This window comes from Momordica charantia, assembly GCF_013281855.1.
Source record: "Momordica charantia cultivar OHB3-1 chromosome 5 unlocalized genomic scaffold, Mcharantia_2.0 BLBB01000005.1, whole genome shotgun sequence".
Taxonomy (NCBI): Eukaryota; Viridiplantae; Streptophyta; class Magnoliopsida; order Cucurbitales; family Cucurbitaceae; genus Momordica; species Momordica charantia.
The window spans coordinates 25,170,022-25,195,237 of NW_028275163.1; the positions used below are offsets into that span (position 1 = coordinate 25,170,022).

A 25,216-nucleotide genomic window follows, 5' to 3' on the forward strand; every position below is an offset into this window, starting at 1 on the left:
GTACTGTACTATATGTCAGCATATTCTTTCTTTAACTAATTTGGTTTGTGCCTATCAATTCCTATTTTAATATTATCTCTCTTCAAAATTAAAATTAAGACTCTCTATTAGTCCAACTAATTTCAATTTTAATTCTACTAAGTCAACCTAGTGTTTTCGGAATGGTTCAACCTTTGAAGGTTACTTTCTTAACAAAATTATATAGCTACCGGCAAGTTAATTTAAAATATTTGTTTTGATAATATCAGGTTGGTTTACAATTAGGTATAAGTATGATAGTTCAAATTAATAATTTAATATTTTCAATATATTCTAAGCAACTAGCCAATCAAGTGGTAGTCAATTTAGGGGTGGTTCAATCACCTATATCCAACTAAGAAGTCGAATCGAAGTTCGAATCCTCGTAGCACGTGTTTGTACTACAAAAGAAACAATCAAGTAATACTAGCAATTAATAATATAATAAATTTAATTTAGTTATTGTAATAAAAAAAATTAATTTAGTTATTAGTTAAAATTATATATTCTCTAACAATATCTACTCTTCCATTCATTTTTAGTGCCGGATAAAAGAAAATAAAGTTGATAATTTAAAAATAAATGTTATTTTAAAACTTTACTAACATAAATTATAACATAAAAGCTGAACAAATAATTACGCCTAAAATCATAATATTAATACCAACTTTATAAAAAAAATTGATTACAGGTAAAAATATGATATTAATTATCTCAATTCATCATTTATGATTAATTAATAAATAATGTCATATAAATAATTAAAAGTTGTATGAAAAAAAACTAATTTATTTATGAAAAAAATATTGTTTCATATTTTTTAGAAAAAAGAACTCAATTTAATGATAAAAAAAATAATGTTTGTGGGAATCAAATTTAAATGAAATGAAAACAACAGAAAAAAAAAGTTAGTTTTGTATAGCAATAAAATATCTCTACTATATTAAACCTCAACTAACTGAGACGGATGACTTCTTGAACTTCACATTTAGAAGTCTATAATGAGCCACCATTTTATAAGTATTTTTAATTATATTTTTAAAATATGTGTGAGAGTAGTTTTAGAATAAGAATCATCGGCCAAGTGATTTAATCATGGTTATTTTCATAAAAGCGTTAAAATATAAACTATTTTAATATTTTGTTTCACGCTACTAAAATTAATTTTCAAAAAAGGTGATTTAAATAAAAGTGTTTCTAAATGTGATTTAAAAATGTAATATTGGAATAATCAAATTACTGGAAGAAGGCATTACATTCTGTACTTAAAAGGGTAGTGAAAGTGAGAGTGGGGCAGCGAAGATCGAGTCCAGTGCGTGGAGAGAGGGTGGGCCCAGAAAAGGAAAAAAAAAAAGGATAAAGCGAAGCGATAAGTTTAGAAATAAATAAATAAATTGATCACGTTTTTGTTTTTGTTTTTGTTTTTGCAAGCAGCGGAGCAGAGATAGTCACCATCAGAAGGGTAGGTTTCCGGATTCCCACGACCCCACTTTCTTCTCTTTAATTATCTCTCTTTTTACTTTCCCAAAATTCTTGAATTTTTTTTTTCATTTAAGAAAAATTATTGTTGATTAGATACCAATCTCTATTCATTCAATGATGATTCTACGCCTTGTTAAATAAATAAAAATATATTCGCATAATTTTAGTTCAACGATGTATTTGATCATGATTTTCTATTATCACTTATTGTATTAAAAAAGAAATTAATGTTTAAATGAAAATAGTTTTTGCAAATAATTAATACAACAGTTTAATTGCTTTTCTTTAAAGGAAATTCCATGAGAGTCCACCATTACCACGTATGCAACTTGTTAATATGGTGAAGGAATAAAATTGCTTTGTTTGGGAAAAAAGAATAAATAAATGAAAAGGAAATTCTGAGAGGTGAAGTTATATTTGGAGACTGAAATGTCTCAACTTTCTTTGTAAATAATTAAAAAAAAAACGTAAAACATTAATTATGGAAAAGAAAATGACACGGCGGCCACTACCGATATTTTATTATTTTGGTTTTAAATGGAAAAAGAAAATTGAGAATGAAGGGAAGGGAAGGGAGGGAAGAGGCGTACCAAAACCAAAGAGGACATCAAATCTGTTCCGTCTTTTCTTTCGTTTTCTTTTGGGTCAGAAGCCATTATACCTTCCATTCCCATTTCCCATTTCCCAATTCCCAATATAAAAATTAAAACGGAACTGACTTTCTTTGTTTACGGCCTTTGTTTTTTACTTATTTTCCTTCCTATTTTGGCTCTATCCCTGTTTTCTATTTTTATATATCATATATCTATCATTATTTTTCGTCCCTTTTCTCCTCAAATTACATATTTGACCTCATGCCGATGTTTTCAATTTTCATGCTTTTCTTTTTTTAATTAAACCGCAATATCCCAACTTGGAGGCTGGCAGGAGCTCAAGCCCAAATCAAAATATCAATCAATCAATTTCAATTCATCCCACCAATACATATCGATGAAATTAAAATCATGAAATTTTAAATAAGTAGTATTTAAACTGAATCAATCTCAATTTTTTCTGTTTGGTTAGTAGACGTCTTCAATGGTTGATCTTCTAATAATTGATTTAAAATTAATTACTTTAATTTGGTAAATAGACTGATATGAACACGTTTCAACTTCAAATTTGAATGCCAATATGGACATAAATTAATAACTAATATATTCATGTATATTTTTAAAGACATTCCACGTTCCATCCTCCATTTATTACATGATCGATTTTTTAAAATTAAAAAAAGCCTAAAATTTCTGAAAGTCGCAATTTTTTTTTTTCAATTCTTTGAACTTTTTAGGGTAGATTATAGTTGACTTATGTGTTTCCCAGCGAGGTCGTTGGTAAATAGTGCAGGATTGGTATGCTTAAATTTAATGGAGAAGTTTATGAAACTGCAACAACAAAGAAATTAAGGGTCAGTTCAGTAATTTTTACGTTTTTCAATTTTTTTTTTAATAAAGTAAAGCCCACTTGGTAACTATTTATTATTTATCATTTTTTTTTGAAAAAAAACATAAATATGTTAGCATATTTCGTTGTTTTCTATCCTTTTAAAACGGAAATCTTGCCTCTTCAACCATGAGATGTCCTCCTCACCACTAAATATTTCACAACTCATTATTATTTAAAAAAGATTTATGTCTTGATATTTCTCTTTTTTAATTGTCAAATATTTAATGACAAGGAGAACAAGGTTTCTCATCAGAACCAACTATTTTACCAGATTTAGTTTAGGATCTAAATTTTGTCCATTGTTTTCCCTTTTCAGATTCTAATATGTGATTGACATATATGTTTTTTTAAACTATTTTTAGTAATATGATCCAAGTATTTTTAGATTAAACTTTAAAATTCATAACTAAATTTAAAAAGATAAATACAAGAATAAATACACTACAATTGTTTGATAAGATTAAAAGATTAAAACATAATATATTATTAATATAAATAGTAATTATAAAAAATTTATAATATATATTAATAAATTAATTAATAAAATTTTAGAATAACTAAATAGTGGTTACCTAGTTTACAAATATTACGACAATTTTTTAAGTTGATATTGAATTTTTAAATCTACTACTAAAAATAAAAACATGAATAAAACTCAATTGTTCATTGAATCTCGTTTTTAAATTACCAACCAAATACACCCTTAAAGTTTTATATAAAAATTAATTTTTAAAATTGAATATTGAAAATTTTTAATATATGTATGTATAAAAGTAAATAATGATGAAATAATATTTTTATGTATGCTTTTTTAAAGTTTTTTTATATGTTTTGAAAACAAAAGTTAGAAATTGAAAAATAAATTAGAAATATTATTTTTATTGTTTTCAAAATTTGTATACAAATTTTAAAGTATTTTTAAAAATAAAAAACTAAAAATATTTTTTCTTATCGATCGAAAACTAGAATCAAGAAACAATAAATTGTAAAATTATCAAACCGATCCTAAATTACCTAAATGCGATAGAGAATGTCGTCAGTAGAATAGAGCGGTGGGACATAGGCGTTGAATTTGATTTAAAATGGAGTTTATCTTGCAAGCATTTAATAAAAGGGCTGGGGTTAGGGTTAGGGCCTAGGGGTAGGTTGGGTGTAGAAGCATTGAGATGGTTAGTTGTGAGTACGGATGTCCAACAAATTCCATTAGTTAGAAAGTGTTAGACTACATTGAATTGGTGATATGAAAATAATTAATTGAATAAAAAATTTTATATTTTATCTTAATATTTTTAGATTGGTGTTCAGTGATAAATTAAAAATTTAAATCTCAATTTAAAATATTGTTTAATGTATACAATATTTTTAAACTAAAATAGTTGCCAACAAAATATTTAGTTAGATCTAAACAATATAAATTAGTTTTAAAATATTTTATTATAAATTTTGTATATTAGGTATTTTGCAATATTATATAACTTATAATATACAATAATTTACATGTTTTTAATTTTAAAAAAATGAAATTAGTTTATAACATTAAGTAACATATCTATCAAAATCTTTATCTTTTTAAATTTAATTATACATTTTAAAGTTTCAAATTGAAAATTTGAAAACACCAACATGAAAATGTTGTTTTCAAAATTTCTAGATCATAGAATTCGAAGATGATTTCAAAAAACCAAATCATGCATATCATTGAATCCATTTGGCTAAATAAATATATGAAAAGAAGGAACAGAATTCAAATTGTCAATCAACTCAATCCGAATAATATAACCTTGTTTGGATTAAATTTAGTTTCAGTAAATTAAATTTCATGGATAGGTTTAGATGTTTACGAGTTAACCCAAAATTAATCTAAGTTAAACAAAGTCAATTTGAAGTTATTATTAATTTTAAAATAAAATTTCTTTTACTTGCTAAAATTATACATGCATATATTTAATTTCATTTCATCCAATCATTTTTGTAACGTTATTTATTATTCAATGTAATATTTGGAATGTAAATTTTTGTAATATAAATTGAAATTGAATTATTAATCTTAATTAAATATTTGAAAATAAGTAAATATATGTTTCAAAGATTGACATTTTATTTTTGTTGATAAGTCATTTGATTAACCTTAACCAATTAAGTTCAAATACTTTTATGATGGGGTGGAATAAGTTAATTATTTAGTAAAAGTTATTTTAGGTGGAAAAGATTTACACCCCAAATTATTGAGATTTAAATTATTTGAATCATCTAACCCAATTCAACCCAAAGAATGAAGTAGTTTGAATATTAGGGACTCGAGTCTTAATCGGTGGCGATGGAGCATTCGGAAAATCAGCGGACAGGTTGATCAAATGGCAATTCCAACGATCCAATGCTTTGCTGCCATATCTTGACTATTATCTAACTATAAATTTTCTAACCAACAACTGGTATATATTTCTAATTAAACAGTTGTAAGTTCGATCTCCACTTTTACATGTTGTACTTAAAAAAAAAGTATAAATTTTTCAATATCACACTATTATACTTCATTAGTTAGGTTCACATGTATATTATTCTATTTAATAAATTAGTATGTTACTGATAAATTACTATAAGGTAACATTATTATATATATATATAGATACATTTTATAATATAACTTTATGTAAGGTTATATTTGTTCAAAATTATTTCCTCTTTAAGAACTACACCATAAGTCTTTTGTCATCATTTTTAACTATTGTCCTCACTCTTTTGCCTAATTGGCATTTGAATGGTATGTTTTCTTGAGTCACACACACCTCTACAAAAGTTCATAAATTATAATTAACGACATATTCACTATAAGAGAGAATTCACCGATATTTATTGTTTTTTAGTAGGAAAAAGTTTACGGAAGAAGAAAATTAATCCAAATGGGGAACTACCTCTTTTGGCCTGTATTGGGTACTCTTGATCCAAATTTTTAAGTGTCAATGTTTCATTGGACGAACCAAAGTATTAGCAACTTTGTTCCTCTTGTGTCCTGGAAAAGTGGTTCCTACCTCCCTCTTTCTGCATTTTTTTTCCTAGGTAATCTATTATCAATTGAGTTTCATTATCAAATCTATCTTCTCCATTAATAAGTTTCCACACTATTTTGGAATCAATTTCTATTCAAAGAGGTCGGATTCCAACCTCAGTTGCTAAAGTCATCCTTTTATTTAGAGTCATTGCTCCCACAAGCTCAACATACCTCTTATAATTAGGATTCATAGCTCTTTTAGCAGCCAGCAAAACTTCTTCATTAGGTAGTGTCAGGAGTGATTTTCCCAAAACTAGTTCTTCCATCAAGTATCCCCGCATTTGAGTTTAGCTTATAATTTGGTAAATCTGGAGACACCTACTTTTCTGCACCTTGAATTATACTCCATTGTCCAATGGCTTGTTGTGCCGGAAGCATAATTGGGTAGCAGTTAACTTTCCATGCTTCATGATAGTTAAGCGCATGTTCAATGGGCTGATCAATCAAACTTTTGTTTTTATTGAAGACTATATGTTTTCATTTATTCCACATGACCCATAAAGCGATGGTGAAGTCTTCTAGTTCATCCAGGCTCACTCCTTAATCGCTCAATAAAATAAAGAGGTAAAGTCAATGTAAGTATCGTGTAATAATCAGGTAGTAACTTTAATCTTCCTACATATCCCTAGAACATGAATTTCTATTTTGACTTTCCTTTGAGCATGTGCAATCATCAGTCATAGCCTTCTGATATAAAAGTTGAGTTTGGCAAGGAGAATGCTAAGACATGCTCTCTCCCATTATTATTATTATTTTTAATCTGTTTTAGAATGTCGAGTTGCCATAATTAAATGGGTTAAAATGTTGTGTTGAAAATCGCAAATGTTATACGACAAGATTCAAAATTTGCATAAATATAATTAATTAAAAGTTAACAAAACAATTGAACATAAGTTGAAAATTGTTGAATTAATATAAAATGAAACAATTATTGTTAATTTAATGATAATCGTATTTTAGAAGCTATTTCATAAAATTGTACTTCTATTAATATTTTAGAAAATAACACTATCACCTCAATTTCTTTGCAATTGAGCTAATTTCAATTTTAAATGGGTATATATAGATTTCAATGTATTTTGATTGTAGTAATATGTTTTTTTTTTATAAATTAAATCATGAACGTGATTGCATGAACATCAAGCTTTGTGAAAATTTATTGCCAAAACGTCTTGGAAGGGATTTATGGCATGTTTGTTATCTACAATTGGAAAAAAATCTAATACATCAGAGTTCTTAGTTATAAATACTTTCTTTTTTAATCTAGTTTCACAATTGACCAAAATTTTCAGAAAGTAGAGATGGAGACAAGAAAAAGGGAAAAAAAAAGAGGATGAAAATTTGAAATATTTCTATCATGTTTATAAACATACAATATAGGAAAGAGAAACCTTTAAATTAAATTAAATGAAAATTAAAGCAAGTAGAGCAACACCGTTTTAGAGGAAGATTTTGAAAAGGGTATTTGTGAACACGAGCGGCACGAGACGAGAAGGTACAGACTAGAGATTGCAAAAAAAATAAATATATATATAATATTAATAGAAAGCGAATGGTAGCATGGGTTTGTCCATATACGATTAATTCCACCTAACGCAATTGTAACTTGTAACGAGAACGTCAAAACCACTCATGCGACTTATATCTCTGCCCTCCACGTGTGCAGCTACTATTGGTTACACATTTTTTAATCTCTTATTTCTTTTTCTTTTTTTTTTCCTTTTGGGTTTTGAATTTTCACTCTAAAATTATCCAAGGTTCTCGTCGGAACAGAGGCTTGGAATTATCTCGCAGCGGAGTGCTTTCTTCTCAGTGGGTAGAGAGAGAGAGAGAGAGTGCCATTTATAGTGAGAGAAACAGAGAGCTTTACTTTATTTGTTTTCGTCTCCTTTTCATGTCTTTTAAGGGAATAGATGCTTGTTCAACTATGGAAATGAGAATCAAACTTCAGACTCCAACTTAGATAACGACCCCATGGATTTTTGTTGTTGCTTTCCTTTCTCGCGGATAAAGTTTCCTCGAAAATTTTGGCGTCAACTGTAAGTTATTTTGTTTGTTTATTTTGCTAGGGTTTCTTTTCTTAGGTTAGGCGGATGAGGAGGCTTTGAAATCAAGCAAGGCTCTTCGGAGAGTTTGAAACTAGTGATTCTCCGGAAGTTTTGCAGGACGAAAGAGAGTCCGGAATAGGGGAGCTATGTTCTCGATTTGAAAAAAGGGGGAAAAGTTTTATTCGAAATCGATCGGTGGGGAGCATAACTTATTTGTTATAAAGGACTGTTTTTCTTTTCGTTTATGGAAAAGTTGTAAAACAGCTGTACAACTATTTGCTGCTGTGAATGGTTCATATACGTTGCGGAGTATCGATGGTTACTACAGTTGAGATTTAGTTTGGTGGTTTAAAGGTGTTCTACTGATTGGAAACCGAGAAATGTGAATGAGTGATGATTAAAGACTCATTGGGTTAAGTTAATGTAAATTTTGGGATAGCTTTGTAGTCAACAACAGTATGAGGAATTCGGGAATAATTTGAGGTTGCAGTATGAGTTGTAACGAGAAGAATAGAGGGGGAGATGATAGGAAAATCGAGCAGCCAGTTTTGAGGAAGTCTATTGAGGCAGAACAGAAACCAGTCATCCAAAATGGATCCATAACGGCCCAACAGTTGACGATCGATGAGAATCTTCTTGTTGACCCAAAATTACTGTTTATTGGATCGAAGATTGGCGAGGGTGCTCATGGGAAGGTTTACGAAGGCAGGTCAGTGTGATTTTATTTGTCTGAAATTTTGTTGTTTTTTATTTGCTACCGTACTGTAAACATTGTTGTTCTACAGCCTTGGCTTGAAGAATCTGATAGTTTAGTAATAACGAAGTAGCACAAGCAATTTGCTTTTGTAGATATTTTGTTCTCAAAATGAGTTTAATTTCATAGGTATCCAATCTGAGCATCTGCTATTCTTTCATTGAACTCCATTCCGTAGAAAAATCTCTTAAAATTTGCACGTAGTACTGTCTTAAGGAAATGTTTGAAACATAATGGTTTATGTAACTGGAGGTTCCGACTTTTGGGACACTGAAGCTACCGTCAAAGTGGTATGTGCCACCTACGATTTTGAAAAGGATGGTTTATGCCTCAATGAATACTGAACACATTATGTCGACAATTTATTATTTCCTCTAACCTTTGTATCTTTAGCAAAAATGTTCCAGAGCTTAATCAGAAATGCAATGGAACTATAACGTTTTTTTTTTTTTGGGTAAAAGATTGATGTTCAAAGATAGTTCATTTTTATTCATATTTTGTTGGTGCTTCAAATTCTTGCACGACATTCTACACTTAATAGTCACTCAGATAGAGTAATTTACTTGTGAGAAGTTACTGGACTTTGTAAGTGAGTGAAGTCCATTTGTAATTTTTCTAGGTATCGAGATCAAATTGTGGCCATTAAAGTTCTTCATCGAGGGAGTACTCTAGAAGAAAGAGCGGCACTTGAGAATCGTTTTGCTCGTGAAGTTAATATGATGTCCCGAGTAAAACATGAAAATCTTGTCAAGGTGGGGCAATCAAGTAGAAGCAATTTTGAAACTTTTTCTTTTAAAATTTAAATATTACATATTCAGCCCTGATTCTATACTTCTTTCTGTATTTACATTCAATGATTTGTGTTTTACCAAATATAGCAAGATATTTGCTTTGCAGTTTATTGGAGCTTGTAAAGATCCTCTAATGGTGATAGTTACAGAACTATTACCAGGGATGTCACTCAGGAAGTACCTAATGAGTAATCGTAAGCAACAGCTGGACCCTCGGTTGGCCATTAACTTTGCTTTGGATATTGCTCGTGCTATGGATTGTCTACATGCAAATGGGATCATACATAGAGATCTGAAACCTGGTATGGTATCCTCAGTAACTGTCTACTTGCTATTATTAGTTAGAGAACATGTGGTAGAATTATCAATTATATCAATATGCAATGTAGAACTTTCATATCCACGAAGGTTCTGTTCTCATTCACTCGAGTGCCTTGGTAGATTTGGCCTAACTTGCTAAATCTTCTTTTTATACATTAACAAACTGTGGTGTAGTGATGATATTTGAAGATTTCTCAATCTTCTTGCTCCATTACCATCTTTTAATACTATTTTTTTTAAGCACATGGGTTTCTATTTGATATTAATTGATATGCTGAATGTGAAGTGTAAGTTTTAAGAAATATGTACTTTTTTCTGGGGCCTTGATATATTTAATGTTTCATTACTCGAGATTTATTGGGCTGCTACTGCTTGGTCTGTGCTTTTTAATTTAGCTGGACGTAATTTATCGATTTTTCCAAATTCAAATGGGGATTTGCATGCATGCTTCAATTCTGTGTTGTTTTACTGGGCTCTTTGCATGTAATTAGTTATATTATGCATCTCTTCCAAATTGGAGTAAATAGGTTATACTGGTTTCGCATACATGTCATGATACTTACATCAATGAAGGGCGTGCAATGCAGACAATTTGTTGCTTACGGCAAATCAGAGGTCAGTAAAGCTTGCAGACTTTGGACTTGCTAGAGAAGAATCTGTGACTGAGATGATGACTGCCGAAACAGGGACTTATCGCTGGATGGCTCCTGAGGTGTGTTTTTCTTTAACACCTTTGTTAATGAAGCCGAGTGCACGACCAAATTTCCCCTTTCATTTTCAAAAAGTAATTTATAAACATGCCAATTTGTCTATAATAAGTAAAACGTGCCACTTTTTGCTGCACTGTTAACTAGTGTATTTGTAGTAATGCTAAAAGATACATCAAAGTTCAAGTTCAGATTATAGGCATCTCAGAGATTTGTTACTTTTCATGAAGCTGGTAGCATTCTAGAAGTCAGCTCCATTGTACCTTCTGATTATTTCAAATATTTTGGCATGATCTTTGACGTGAAGTATAATGAATTGTTGAAATGTTTTCTGGAGGATTACTTTATTATTGATTAGTTTGTGCATGCAGCTTATCTTACACAGTTACGTTCTGGGAGAGGGAAACTTTATTGGCTATCTTGTGTGCCTTTGCAGTTGTATAGCACCGTGACATTGCGCCAGGGAGAGAAGAAGCATTACAACAACAAGGTTGATGTATACAGCTTCGGAATTGTCTTATGGGAACTCTTGACCAACCGAATGCCATTTGAAGGGATGTCCAATTTGCAAGCTGCATATGCTGCTGCTTTCAAGGTGCCAAAAGTTGCATTTCTTTCCTTTTTAATTTTCTTGTGTTCATTATGGCATATAATGCAAGATTAAAGGCACAGACTCCTGATCGTTCAGATCAAACCATCTCTATGATCACATGCATGGCTGAGATGCTGTAAATAATTTTACTCCCATCATTAAAACAACCTTGTTATTTGTGCCACATAATTTTCTTAATGTCATATTATGCCGAAATATCTAACCATTTGATGCTATGGTCTGAGAATGCAGCAAGAGAGACCTAGTATTCCAGGCGACATACCAGCCGATCTAGCATTTATCGTACAGTCGTGTTGGGTTGAAGATCCCAACATGAGGCCCAGCTTCAGCCAGATCATCCGCATGCTTAATGCATATCTATTTACACTCCCACCTCCTTCACCATCTTCACCAGCATCCGACACAACAGATACAGCAACAACCAGCAATGGTGCTATTACCGAGTTCTCTGCTCGTGCTAGAGGAAAGTTTGGGTTCCTTCGCCAACTGTTTGCTGCTAAGAGGGCTAAGAACTCGCAATAAGGGGTTAAATTTTTGAATAGCTTGTTCTCTTTTCCACATGCCTGTGGTAGCATTTTGATCTACCCGGATTCTAGGACTGAGAGATGGTGATAAGGAATAGGATGAAATCTGGAAAAGAGAGAATGTCAATGGGGCCCCCATTGACCCAACAATAAATGAGATATAGAGAACTATCAGAATTGTTTAGTTGATTTGGGTTGTAAAGGGAGGTACATATACTTGTGACATTTTACTCTCATATTAACATTATCTCAGAGAGGCTTTTCTTCATGAAATCTATTGGCCCAGATCATTTTGGAGATGGAGCCTGGAGCTGTAAGTGTAACATTTCCCTGGCGGGCTGTGGACACTGAACAAGACATCATACATAAACCAAAATATAGAACATACTTTTTTATTTTATTTTATTTTTTGTTTTTTATACAACAATTGGGGCAAGAGGATTCGAACTCATGACCTTTCGATCTTTCGATCTAAGATGTATATCAATTACAGTTAAGTTTATCAAATGTTGGATGTGTAATTTTTCATGTGTTGTCGGTCTGGAAAAGTTTATTTCAGGGTGTAGAGGTTGATATTTGAGATATTGAAATGGGGAGACAGAAACATCTATTCCTTCCAACAATTTATGTGTATTTAAAAAAACAAAAAGGCCCATATTCTGATAAGTGGACGACGTTTCAAACTTCCTTCAGTTCGGGGTCCTTTGCGAAAGGTCGTATTCCTTAAACGGTGCGTTTTCTTCGATGGTTCATTGCGTTGCTACTTGACTTCAGCTTCTACTCCGACGATGCTTCCGTTCGCAGTTCTTCGGGAAGATGGAATATGCTCCTGAAAGGTGTAATTACTTGCATAATTTCCAAGCTCCATCGTCTCTCTTCCATGGAAGAACTGGAACAGGCCCATGCTTTTATCGTCAAAGCAGGTCTCTGCAATCACATTCCTATAATGGCAAAGCTAATTGCATTCTCCTCTCTTTCTCCATCAGGAAGCCTCCTTCATGCTCACGCTTTGTTCCAAGAAACTTCCATGGACGATTCTTTCATTTGTAACACGATGATTCGAGCCTACTCCACCAGTGTTTTTCCCGTTAAATCTTTGCTTATTTACAACCATATGCAACGTATGGATGTTCATTCTGATCATTTCACCTACAATTTTGTGCTCAAGGCTTGTGCAAGAGCTATCAAATGCACTGAAAAGGACGACCGATGTTTCGGGCGTGAAGTTATTTCTCGTAAGGGTGCTGAAATTCATACCCGAGTCACGAAATTGGGGCTTGATCAAGATCATCACGTCCAAAATTCATTGGTTCTAATGTATTCTGCGTGTGGTTTGGTGGTTTTAGCTCGTCTGGTTTTCGACGAAATTACAGTGAGAAGTGCTGTTTCCTGGAACATTATGATGTCGGCTTACGATCGAGTTCATGATTATAAATCGGCGGGTGTTCTTCTCGGATTGATGCCTCAGAAAAATGTGATTTCTTGGAATACCGTACTGGCACGATATATTAGGTTGAATAATCTTGTCGCAGCGCGAAAGGTGTTCGAAGAAATGCCGGAGAGGGACGTTGTATCTTGGAATTCTATTATTGCCGGTTATGTGAAGGTGAAAGATTACAAGAGAGCTCTGGAGCTGTTCCATACCATGAAACAGTCTGACATTGGAGCAACTGAAGTAACATTTATTTCCATTTTGGGCGCTTGTGCCGAAACGGGTGCATTGGAGACGGGAAAGAAGATCCACGAGTCGTTGAAAGAGAAGCACCACAGAATTGAAGGGTATTTAGGCAACGCCATCGTCGATATGTACGCTAAATGTGGGGAGCTGATGTTAGCTTTGGAAGTATTCAATGAAATAGAGATGAAGCCTGTAAGCTGCTGGAACGCGATGATTATGGGTCTGGCAGTTCACGGTCACTGTGAGAGAGCTCTGGAGATGTTTGATTCCATGGAAGCAGAGCTTGATGATGATGTGAAACCGAATCGAGTAACTTTCATTGCTCTTCTGATTGCTTGTAGTCACAGGGGTCTGGTGGCAGAAGGACGCCATTATTTCAGCCTCATGGTTGTCAAGTACAAGATAGTGCCGGATTTGAAGCACTATGGTTGCATGATCGACCTTCTCAGTAGATGGGGGTTTTTAGAAGAAGCCTACGAGATGATAAAAACTTGCCCTTTCAGTTCATGCTGTGTTCTATGGAGGACTTTGTTGGGTGGTTGTAGATTACACATGCAGGTGGAGTTGGCGGAGGAATCATTCCGCAAACTTGGAGAGTTGGAGGCAAGGAAGGATGGGGATTACGTTTTGTTGTCAAACATGTACGCTGAGGAAGAGCGGTGGGATGATGTGGAGCGACTGAGAAATGGGATGATTGATTATGGAGTTTGTAAGAAGGCTGGATGCAGCCACGTTAAAATTCATTCATTAGCCTAAGGGTTCAGGTGAAGTCGAAAAGGCCCTATTTGATGGACCATCTGGAATTAGGCCCTATTTATTTTTCAGTCGGTACGTGGGGCTCAGCGTCAGCCCACTCCTCTTGAGCTTGCTACACCACACAAACTGGTTTCCTTATGGGTTCCAACATACCCTAGAGTCCAATACCAACCACGTCCCTTTCCTTTTCGCCTCTCTCAGACAATATTATTTGTATTCTTGGGGAGGGATAGAGGTACTTGCCAGTCTTTTTGGCTTACTTACATTTATAAGGGGTCAAAACGGTGCACACTTCGACTAATCACGAATGAGCCGTCTTACCTCATGATTTAAACTCATTCCCTCTAAATCATTTGCTATTTATATTGGTCCTTATGCACCTCTGGGTCATCCCATGATGTTTGTTAGGATGGTGTTGTGGTTATTTATTTGATCTATTAGTTGTTTTCTTAGGCTATACATTACGAACTCTTATTTTTTTTAATAAAACAATAATGAATGAAATTAAGATTCATCTCTCACTCCCTCCATATGTGGCCTCATCCCCTCTCCCATCTCTCCCTCCCTCTCAACCATGCGTTGCGAGCGTAACCCTCTCTCTCATTTCTCTCCCTCCCCCTAAACCTGTCAATTGTCGGTTCTATCTCTCATGTTCAAAGCCTCATGCTCTATTTCTTTTTACAAATTTATTTTTATAAAGAAAAATTGGATTGCATGACTCAAACACCAATAGATTTAAAAATGATAAACAATATTGTTATCTATATAGAAACAAAATAAAAACGAAACCAAAAGACAAGAAATTTGTTTTTGTTGTTTCTAAAACTTCTATGGAATTTTAAGAATGTTTGTATACAATCAGAAATAACAAATATTAGTTGTCATATGCTTAAATTTTTTTAAAAAAATGAAAATGAAAAATAAGAAATAGAAACGTTACTGAACTAGCAGAGATACTCTCCCTTGCTTACCTTCGAAGAACACACTAATCTTGCGAGCTCATGAGCAAACTTTGTTTCTTCTAAGTTTAGTGCTCTTTAGGCTTCCTTGGTCCATTTCCTCCCCATTAATGATTCGGATAACTTCCAACCTGTCCGCTCTCACGTTTGAATTAAAACAACAAAAATATAATAAATATGTATATATTTAAATTTGAATCCAGTTATATTTAAATAATTATAAAACTAGTTTACCTTTACCATATTAAGATTAAAAAAAGTGAATAACTAAACCAAGCAATTTAAATAAATCTAAAATACATAAATTGACTTAATACAATTAAATATTTTTCAGATACAAACTTTCTAAACCTAATATAGGTCTCTTAAACTTAAACTTACCCAAACTTACATGTGAAACATAGTTTTTCTAAACCTAAGTTACCTTAGCACACCCTAGCTTAGATTCTCAAGTTTAGTAGTTGAAAATTATGTATAATTTAATTATATTTACATCGTTACAAAAATCAGGTCATATTATTATTTGGATAAGGAAAATAATAATGTTATTATTTTCATGGGTACTCTTTTTTCTTTTTTCTTTTCCTTCTACTTCAAATTTATTTGGAGTGAACCTGAAAATACCATCCATATGTAGATGTAATTTTTGTGTCCGTAGATGGATGGACTGATAAATTATTTATTTATTTATTTACTACTTATAATAATAATAATGTGAAATTTACTACTATTAAAATTATTTATAAAAGTAAAATTACAGTATGAATGGAAAGAATATAGTTATCCGAGTATAATGTTTCCCTCGTTAGGAGTGTCTGTGGAGTGGTCCCATTGGAGAGAGTGGAGAGCAGGAATTCCTCATACCTATTACCTACTCCATTTAATGCCAATTAATTATGAATCGAAGAAAATTGGTGAAGTTCACTGTTATTCGCAATAACGTGGCAGCTGCAGCTAGTGATTGTAGTGCATCGGGAATGTGGAGAGCCAATATTTGGTTGTTGACATTCGGGCCATCGCATTAAACACCCGAACTCCAAGCCGCGCCCAAAGTTACCCTTCATTGCCGTTACCTTCTTCATGTTTAGCTACTCGTTTTTACATTTTAGGAAGTAATTTAAAAAAACAATTCTCAATGGCTCTTGAACAAAGGGTGTTGTATTTGTAAGGTGATTGCAAACAAAGTCCCACATTAATTAGAAAAGGGAATGATCATGGATATATTAGAGAGGACAACTGTCTTCATTAGTACGAGGCATTTTAGGTGAAACTAAAAATAAAATCGTGAGAGTCGAGATACCATGATCTAAACCTGACTATGTTGATGAATTGTTGACGGAGGTCCGAGTATTACCAATTTTATACAACCGTCTTTTCCTACTCCGGAGACCTACCTCGTTGGTAGCCCATGCTCCAATTGTAGTCGAGGGAACTGGCGATTGATACAGATACCCAATCTTTAGGTTCCACGTTTTCTTCTCTTTTTTATAGTTACTTTTTGGCAGAAACTCATTAATTGGCCTGCAGAAAACAAGTGACACGTGGTTGGGTCAGATTGGTAGGCCAATGTCTTATCATGGGCTTGGCGCTAGCCCGTCGGCCAGGCCATGCGTTCAATTTCATTTAATTGCAACAATTCATATGCATTTATTGGACGTCAGAGGCGGAAGCCCATCTACAAATGCCACAAATAGTATTATCAATAGAGTAGGGCGCCAAATCAAACGTAGCCGTCCAATTAATTGTATATTCTTTCTAATTGTTTAAATTTAAAAAAAAAAAAGGATAGAGGAGAAAAAACTAGAATGTTTCAGCTTGGCCGTGGTAGGCTTCACTAGTGGAACTGGAAACGATTTGTAAAATAATATAAAAAGAAATTAATTTAAAAATTGGTAAAGGATGGGATGAAATGATAGGAGAGGATGGAGGGCTGGCAGGTAGAAAGTAGAAAGATGAAGGTGAGAATGGAGAGAAACAAATATTAAATTTAAAATTGATTAGTAGTAATGTAAAAATGGGGCCGGACGCAACTACCAGCAACCCGATGACGATGGTAGGGGCGGTTTATGGGTATATAAAGAGCAGAACCGGATTGCATTGAGATCATAAAAAATTGAAAATCGAAGATTGTGATAGTGAGAATTGGGTAGAAATAGAAGAATGGAGATGAGCAGGAAGATGATGATTGTGGCGGGTATGGTAATGATGTGGATGGTGGTGGGCGGTGCGGCTATTTCGTGCGGCTCGGTGAACGGCGCAGTGGCGCCGTGCATCTCATACTTGAGACCAGGAGGGGTTCTTTCGCCAGCGTGCTGCAGCGGGGTTAAGAACCTCAACAGCCAGGCTTCTACCACGGCCGACCGTCAGGCCGTCTGCCAGTGCTTGAAGAGTGCGGCTGGCGCCATCCAAGGAATCGACTTGGGCCGCGCCGCCGGCCTCCCCGGTAAATGCGGCGTCAGCGTTCCCTACAAGATCAGCCCCAGTACCGACTGCTCCAAAGTTCACTGATCACCCTACCTCCTCCTCACGCACCACAACTACGTACTCTATGTTATACCACAATAAATAAAACACAGAAGCACCGCTGCCTTTTGCCTTTGGTCATCCAATTCCCATTTCCAGGGAAAAGGATCCCTCATCAGTTGTCTTTCATCTTACTTTCCCAGTTACTTCAGTCTATGCACTATGCACTTGCACTGTCCACTTTTTACTTATATGTATTAATTAAAATTTCTTCTCTTTTCTCTTTACTAACTTCATCTCTTCAAATTCAACTTTTCTTTTTCCTTTTTGTACCTACTTCCCATCCGGCATCCAGATCCAAGTACACAGCAGCCAAAATTCAAAATATATTTACCCTACCGGCTTCCCAAATGCATATATCTATTGGCTCCGCTGTAATTATTCATTTTAACCGTGCCTGCAGGATCTTTGGATCTTCGTTCTCTGCTACTGCTAACTAGTAACTACTTAACCAACACCAAAAAATTAAATACGCCAAAATTGTTTCACATTTCACCGGGTGGAATATTGGCACGTCTCAGATAAATCTACACTCAGAGTTTGTTTTTATTAATTTCACTCCATTTTTCCATCAAAATTTTGGGAAGAACTAATTTTTTGTCAAATCTGATCTCTACTATATTATAGCATGGTCCCATGTAGTTCGAGTGGATGGGAACCGACAACTTGGGAATGGCTTATTTAGAACTCTGTTTGGTAAAATTTTCATTTATCGTTTCTGTTTAAAAATGAGTTACATGGTTTCACCCTTTGAGAATTTAAATATGATAAAATAATATTTTTATTTATATTTTGAAACAAATTTAAAATTGGAAGAAAAAAAGAGAAACTTCTTTTGATTGTTCCCAAAATTTGTAATTATGAGAATGTTTCAAAAAAGAGAAACAAAACTAATATTTAGATTTCTTCAAAAAATTAGAAATGATAAACAATAAATGGGAACGCTGTCAAATAGGCCCTAATAACTTTTGCCGTATATTTTTAGTCCCATTTCTTCTAATACAACGGAAGCTGATGTGCCAATTAACATGTGACCAAGTAGAAATATATCAAATTAATTTATGTTTTTGCTGTGGTGGTTTTTTTCACTCTCTTTGCCCCCTTCTCCCGCGAAAGATTGTATGATAAGAGAATTTTATTTGGAGTTAATGGTGTGCCAACTACAATTACACTGTTGAAGATTGAAGATTGAGAGAAGTTGACGGACACGTTACAATTGAGAAAGAAATAAAAAGTATGGAGATAGATGTGAGATGACTCTTGAACTTTCTTGTAAAAATGTAACAAAAAAAGTAATGGTTAGAATTTGAAATATTCACAATCAGTCGGACTATTTATGAATTTAATTCCTAAACATTAAGTTTTTTTTTAGTATACAAGGATGGTAGAGAATTCAACTCATAATCTCTTCATCAAATAGAGGTGTCAAGCTAATTAAGTTCACGTTGACTTTTTAACTATTTATTTTTTGCAACTGACAAATTTAGTGAATGTTATTTTATTTTATTTATCAATTATTTATTTATTTCTTTAGTCGTTTTGTTTCTTTATTGTGTTAAAATTAAAGTTATATTTTAGATGAAGAATTATTTCTATACCTGCATTGTTGAGGTTACATAATTCTTTTATGATGAGTTGCCTATGCGTGAAATTCTATATAGTTTTTTTTTTCTCATTTAAGATATTCAATATCTCTATATTTGAGTTTCTCTTCCTCTCACAACAATTCTCTATTATTTAATTTTGTTGTTATTCTTATTTATATTGAGAGTAAGTGTCAAAAATTTTGTAGTAGTTTGAGGTGGTTGTTTTATCGGGACTAGTCGTAGTATCATGTTGAGACGATTGTTGTAGTTTGGTAGTAATTTGTGAAGAGTGGATTGTAATAATTAGGTCAGTGTTTATTGGAACGTGTTCGTATATAATATATTTACTCAACAATAATGACAAGACAAGTACATTAAATTTTACAATTACCAAGTTGTTTTGTTTTTGCAACGATAAGTGAACCTGGATTGGAGAAAAGTTTAAACTTAATTTTGGCGAAGGCGAGAGCTCTATGCAAACGACAATATGAGGTAGGGGGAAAGTGGCGTATCTATTACGGTTATATAAACAAACCAATCCAACATCCCAATAGCTACAGCCTACTCAGTAACTTTTACTTCAAATCTAGTTAGTTAGCAACACAAGGAGTATCCACATATATTATAAACTATTGGTAGTTCCCTTATCTTATCAATGTTGGATTCTTATCGGCTTCAAATTGTTCCGACAACGTAGAACCTAAAGTAAGAGATTACAGAACAGATAATTAGTATTTCACAAGATATTTTTCCCTTTAATCAATAGCTTAAATCAAATAAAACAAAACACAAACATTATAAGAATAATGGACCAAAAAATACAGTTACACCTCCTATGATTTTATTTTTAATCAGTAGATTCTTTAAAAACACAACACCAAACACATTTTTCTTTTTTTTCTTTCAACATTTCTTGTACAGCATAGGTAAGCTTCACGAAACTTTACAACAATTTTTTTTTTCCAAGTAGTTAAAAAATGTAATGAAGATTAAAAAATAATTAATGTTAAGAACATAAGAAGTAATCTGTAATAAAATAATTAGAGGTATAATTTTTATCTTAGTACAAAATCCAGCGGCGTGGAATTGAAGAAGGTAACAGACGTTTTTATGCATTTAAATTCACGTTGTTGAACTGAAGAGCAAAAATGGTGAAAAAATTTCCACATGTATTGTATATGTTAATCTAGTTTTGTACAAAGTTTTCCTCCTCCGGAAACCTACCTGCCTTGGAAGTCCAAATAAACCGTCCAATTAAATTTGCCCGCGACGGTGCCGATAATACCAAGATACCCAATCTGTTAGTTGGACTTCTCTTCTGTTTTAAATTTTGTTGGCAGAAACTCATTAATTGGCCTTCAGAAAACAAGTGACACGTGGTGTGGTCAGATTGGTAGGCCATGTTTTTTGACTATCTTGGGCGTCGGCCTCGGCCAGGCCATTCGTATCGTACATTTACTCCAGATTCATATGCATTTATTGGACGTCTGCGAGGCCCATCAGCTACGAAGTACAAGTGGCACTCCCTCCCTCGCATCATCAATTATTTCCCACTGCTATTATCAATACGTGTGTTTAATTGAAATTCAGTAGGATCAATGAAAATGTAGATGTAGAATTTGCAATAAAACTAAATGAGAGAATGAAGGATAATAAAATTTAAAAATTGGTAAAGGGTGGGATGAAATGATAGGAGAGGTTAATTAAAATGGAGAAAGGTTAAGCCTTAAGGTGAATGAATGCGGTGAAAGTAGAAAATGAGTTTGAGTTTTGGGTGCGGTTGAGATTTTGAATCGGTAAATCCAATGAAGTAGAGTAGAGTAGAGCATATGAGAGTAATGGAAAATGGGGCCGGACTCAACTACCAACAACCCCATGGTGATGGTGTGGGTCCGCGTGTAATTTAATGAAATGTGAGGGCCGGGCCGAGCCGGATCCGGAGGACTGAGGAGTGGAGTGGCTATATAAAGAGCAGAACCCACATTGCATCCACATCCAGTTCCATAACTTAAGAGAAGATTTTGAGAAGAGAGGATTTAGATATAATGGAGATGAGCAGGAAGATGATGATTGTGGCGATGGCGATGGTGTTGTTGGTGGTGGGGTCTCCGGTGGCTGATGCGGTTATTTCGTGCGGCGCCGTGAGCAGCGCAATGGCGCCGTGCATCCCATACTTGAGGAACCAAGGGCCTATTGGGGCGGGTTGCTGCAGCGGGGTTAAGGCCCTCAACAGCCAAGCTTCTACCACGGCCGACCGTCAGGCCGCTTGCAAATGCTTGAAGACTGCCGCTGCCGCCATCCCTGGACTGAACTTGGGCCTCGCCGCTGGCCTCCCCTCTCATTGTGGCGTCAACATTCCATACAAGATCAGCCCCAGCACCGACTGCGCCCAAGTTCGCTGAGTACCGCCACCAGTACTCAATAATATAATATTATATATCTACCATTATTAATAAATAAACACAAAAAAAAAAAAAGCATGGGTGCTTTTGCTATGCTTATATGGTGATCCCATTCCCAGGACAGGATCCCATCCTTTTGCTGGTTGATGTTACTTTACTTTCCCAGTTGGTTCGGTCCATGCAGACCAGTCCGGTGTCCTCCACTTTTTAATTTTCGTACGTGTCTTAATGTATTTGAGATTTCCTCTTTCCTCTTCCTCTTTGCTTTGTTCTCTCTGGTCATTGCATGCCTTTTCTTTTTACTAACCACCATAAAAATGGGAAACAATTGAACTAAGTATATATGTTATTCTTTAAAAAGTATGGAGATAGATTTGTAGGAAGTCTAAGTTAGCACGACTTTATTTTTAGTTTCATTAGAAAAAAAAATCTCATACTAATTGAAATATTGTCCCTTATATAATTTTGTTCGTATTTTTAACAAACTCAACAAATCACATCATTTCAAACTGCAATGACAATGGTGACGAGGATGTGAACCAAGTGCCCGCAATGAGCCTGATAGTATGAATTGTATAGTTGAAAAACTAATTTCGTTTATTGTTCTGTCATGTGGTTCAATACAGACTACAGACTGTACTTTGCTCTGGTCTACTACTGTGTCTACTCAATATCATATCATATTACATAATATTCATGTTTATCATATAATTCCTGTTATTTTTGCTCGCTTCATGTTCATGCAGTACCCTACCTGTATCTTTCACTTCAACTTCAAAACACGACACAAAAAAACATACTTCTTTTTTATTACTTTGCAAATAAAATGGATTTTTTTTTTGTTCCTCCAATTAATTAAAAAATGTGATGAGATTTATGAATAATTACCCAAATTGGTATATTGGATTAACATTGAAAAATATTGAAACTTGTAAAACATTATAAATTAAATTAAGAAAACACCCCAATATTAAGAATTAATACATATATTTAACCATAAAAAATGACCAGACCTGATTTCAATAATATTTAAAACCAAATACACCAAAATAATGTTTTTTTTTCCTTTTTAAGAGCAGCCGGCACATGAAAAAGCGTTTCTTTATTGCATACAGGGAGGGGGATGGTAGACGGGACGTCCTAATAAAGTGATCGATACGTGGCACTGGCAGCGATATATCTATATTTATTTAGTTACATTTGCAGTACACTTTGCCAAATTTGATTGTTCTGCAAATGGCATCAAACAATCACAGTTGCCACTTATTATGTACATATATCTCACGAAAAACTCATCGAATTAAGTTTACAAGGACATAATCAAAAGTCAAATTGCCATTAAAATCTGAAGTAATTTCTTTAATTAATGATGAACTTCTTCAATCAAACACGTCAATTTTCAATGTACAGCTGAAGTGAGTTGAGTTGGCAATACTGTTATAATGAATTTAATATATTTTTTTAAATATAACAAATACTAATTAAGATGCATGTAGGATCAAGAAATAAATAAGATGTAGCTGAACCAATAATACACATGTTTTCCTGGATAAATGAATAACCACACAAACTCGTTTAACCAACTAGAATCCGGAAGAAAGCTAAACCTATTGGGCTTGGCTCTAATAAACTGAGTGACCGCTGGTGACGATGACGGAATCAAGTGTATGGTTAGGTCAGATTACACGGCAACATTTTTAATATATACCAACTTCTGCTTCCGTTCACATTTGATTGTTTCTGATATATTTTTTTTAATATTTCCATAAATTAACCCAGTTAGTCGTCAGGGACAGCTTTGCCGTTTTATCTATTTATTTAAACCGCATCTCAGATTGTATTGTATTTGCCGCACAACACCATACCAACATCTTCTATCGCAGAATCTTAAAAAGGCAAAAAAAGAAAAAGAAAAAAAGTTTCCAAGTTAGATATTTTGGTTGGCGATATTTGTGTCTCTTATCCTTTACCTTAACTACATGTGACGACCCAATCAGGTTCTGCCATCACTAAGTTCCACAAAACCCAATATCCAAATTCTTTAGCCCCCACACAATCCTAATCCTAGATTTTACATACAGCTGTGACTGTGAACTGCAGCTGATTTTGTTAGTTTAAAAATAAAATATCTAAGCCATCATTAGATACGTCTCCACTCTCCCCTCCAGTTGGCCACAACCACTCGCTATAAGTATAAATTAGACTGCTTCACCGGCGACGGCGAGCACTCCGGTAACTCTACTGAGTACTTTGCGGATTTCGGTTCCATACCAAAGAGGGCCATTTGTGATTAAATAATATTACTTCATTCTCACACCCATATCCAAAGAGCAACCATTATTACTTCTTATACCTACCCCTTCAGTCCCAATCCCAATCCACAAACAAATTAAAAACCCAACGGAAATTTGAATTTCCATTGATAGTGGTGTGAAATTAGTTATGGAACAAAATTTGGCACGCCGGCTTCTGGCGACAGAGCTAGGGAACACCCCATCGGAGGCGAACCGTACGGGTGATTCAGCTTATGTTGGAGAGATGAATTTGGATGCCAACATGGTGGTAATACTTGCGGCTTTATCATGTGCGCTAATTGGAGCGCTCGGAATGAACTCTATTGTACGCTGCGTTTTGAGATGTAGCCAGAGTCCGGAGGGGGCCGCAGCGGCCACCGGCCTCAAGAAGCGAGATTTGGGTCAAATTCCGGTGGGGGTTTACGGAATCGGAGGCGGTGACGGTGGCAATATGGTCAATATTAAGGGCACGGATTGCGCAATTTGCCTCGGGGAATTCCAACCGGGCGACAAGCTCAGAATGCTGCCCGTTTGCAACCATGGATTCCACGTCAGATGCATTGACACCTGGCTGCTGTCCCACTCCTCCTGCCCCAACTGTCGCCATTCCCTACTGCACCCGCCGCTTAAAGTCAAAGAAATCGCCGCCGTTTCGCAGCCCCCGCCGGCTTCTGCATCAACCCAAGCCCATGTCGTTCTGCTCCTACAGAGTGGCAGTCAGACACAGATATCCTAATTTTTAGTACAATTTAGCCTTTTGTAAGTGTGTCATGTGGATGAGCCTTCTGGGTTCTGTGTTGTTCAAATTTTGTGTACGTATAATTCTAGTTATAGTTGTTATAGTCCGTCCACAACAAACATCGGAAGGATTATGCTGCCTTTTCTTTTAGTTTTTGTTTTCAATGATATGCCGACAATAACTAGCTAGCTTAGATTCTTGAGAAAACAAAGATCCATGGATATTACACTTTTAAATATCTGGAAATATCTTTGGTCCAATCCAAACATACAAATCTTTATTCTTTATATTTAGGACCCCAAAAAAAATCTAACCAAGTAGAGTCTTGCGTGACGCATGTCATCTGGACACATCGAGGCGGATGAGTGTATGGGCCCATTTAGGTTGAGCTGTTGACAATTTTGATGAGGCAGTGCAGCCCATTAAGAAATCGTTGGGCCGGCCCACGTTGTGATAGGTCAGTATCCCATTCCAATTCCAATTCCAA

The 25,216-nt window shown here is 34.4% G+C and overlaps 2 protein-coding genes and 3 pseudogenes across 2 annotated transcripts; all 5 read left to right on the forward strand.

Moving 5' to 3' along the window:
* The first annotated feature begins 7,789 nt into the window (after positions 1 to 7,789).
* Positions 7,790 to 12,320, forward strand: LOC111024033 (Protein kinase superfamily protein). Its single transcript, XM_022301609.2, has 6 exons — positions 7,790 to 8,791; positions 9,456 to 9,588; positions 9,734 to 9,929; positions 10,536 to 10,660; positions 11,092 to 11,250; positions 11,500 to 12,320. The coding sequence occupies exons 1-6, from the start codon at positions 8,574 to 8,576 to the stop codon at positions 11,788 to 11,790; spliced, it is 1,122 nt and encodes a 373-aa protein (XP_022157301.1). The 5' UTR covers positions 7,790 to 8,573; the 3' UTR covers positions 11,791 to 12,320.
* A 295-nt stretch (positions 12,321 to 12,615) lies between these two features.
* Positions 12,616 to 14,747, forward strand: LOC111024032 (pentatricopeptide repeat-containing protein At5g15300 pseudogene; annotated as a pseudogene).
* A 2,532-nt stretch (positions 14,748 to 17,279) lies between these two features.
* LOC111024014 (non-specific lipid-transfer protein 1-like) lies at positions 17,280 to 17,939 on the forward strand. The gene has a single exon (XM_022301572.2). The coding sequence runs from the start codon at positions 17,346 to 17,348 to the stop codon at positions 17,691 to 17,693; it is 348 nt and encodes a 115-aa protein (XP_022157264.1). The 5' UTR covers positions 17,280 to 17,345; the 3' UTR covers positions 17,694 to 17,939.
* A 3,332-nt stretch (positions 17,940 to 21,271) lies between these two features.
* On the forward strand, positions 21,272 to 21,953 carry LOC111024013 (non-specific lipid-transfer protein 1 pseudogene; annotated as a pseudogene).
* A 2,185-nt stretch (positions 21,954 to 24,138) lies between these two features.
* On the forward strand, positions 24,139 to 24,726 carry LOC111024041 (RING-H2 finger protein ATL74 pseudogene; annotated as a pseudogene).
* The last annotated feature ends 490 nt before the right edge of the window (positions 24,727 to 25,216 follow it).

Coding starts and splice junctions, on each gene's coding strand:
- LOC111024014 (XM_022301572.2), top strand. CDS start 17,346: ATGGAGATGAGCAGGAAGATGATGATTGTGGCGGGTATGGTAATGATG.
- LOC111024033 (XM_022301609.2), top strand. CDS start 8,574: ATGAGTTGTAACGAGAAGAATAGAGGGGGAGATGATAGGAAAATCGAG. Junction 8,792..9,455: donor GGGAAGGTTTACGAAGGCAG/GTCAGTGTGATT, acceptor TAATTTTTCTAG/GTATCGAGATCAAATTGTGG. Junction 11,251..11,499: donor CATATGCTGCTGCTTTCAAG/GTGCCAAAAGTT, acceptor CTGAGAATGCAG/CAAGAGAGACCTAGTATTCC.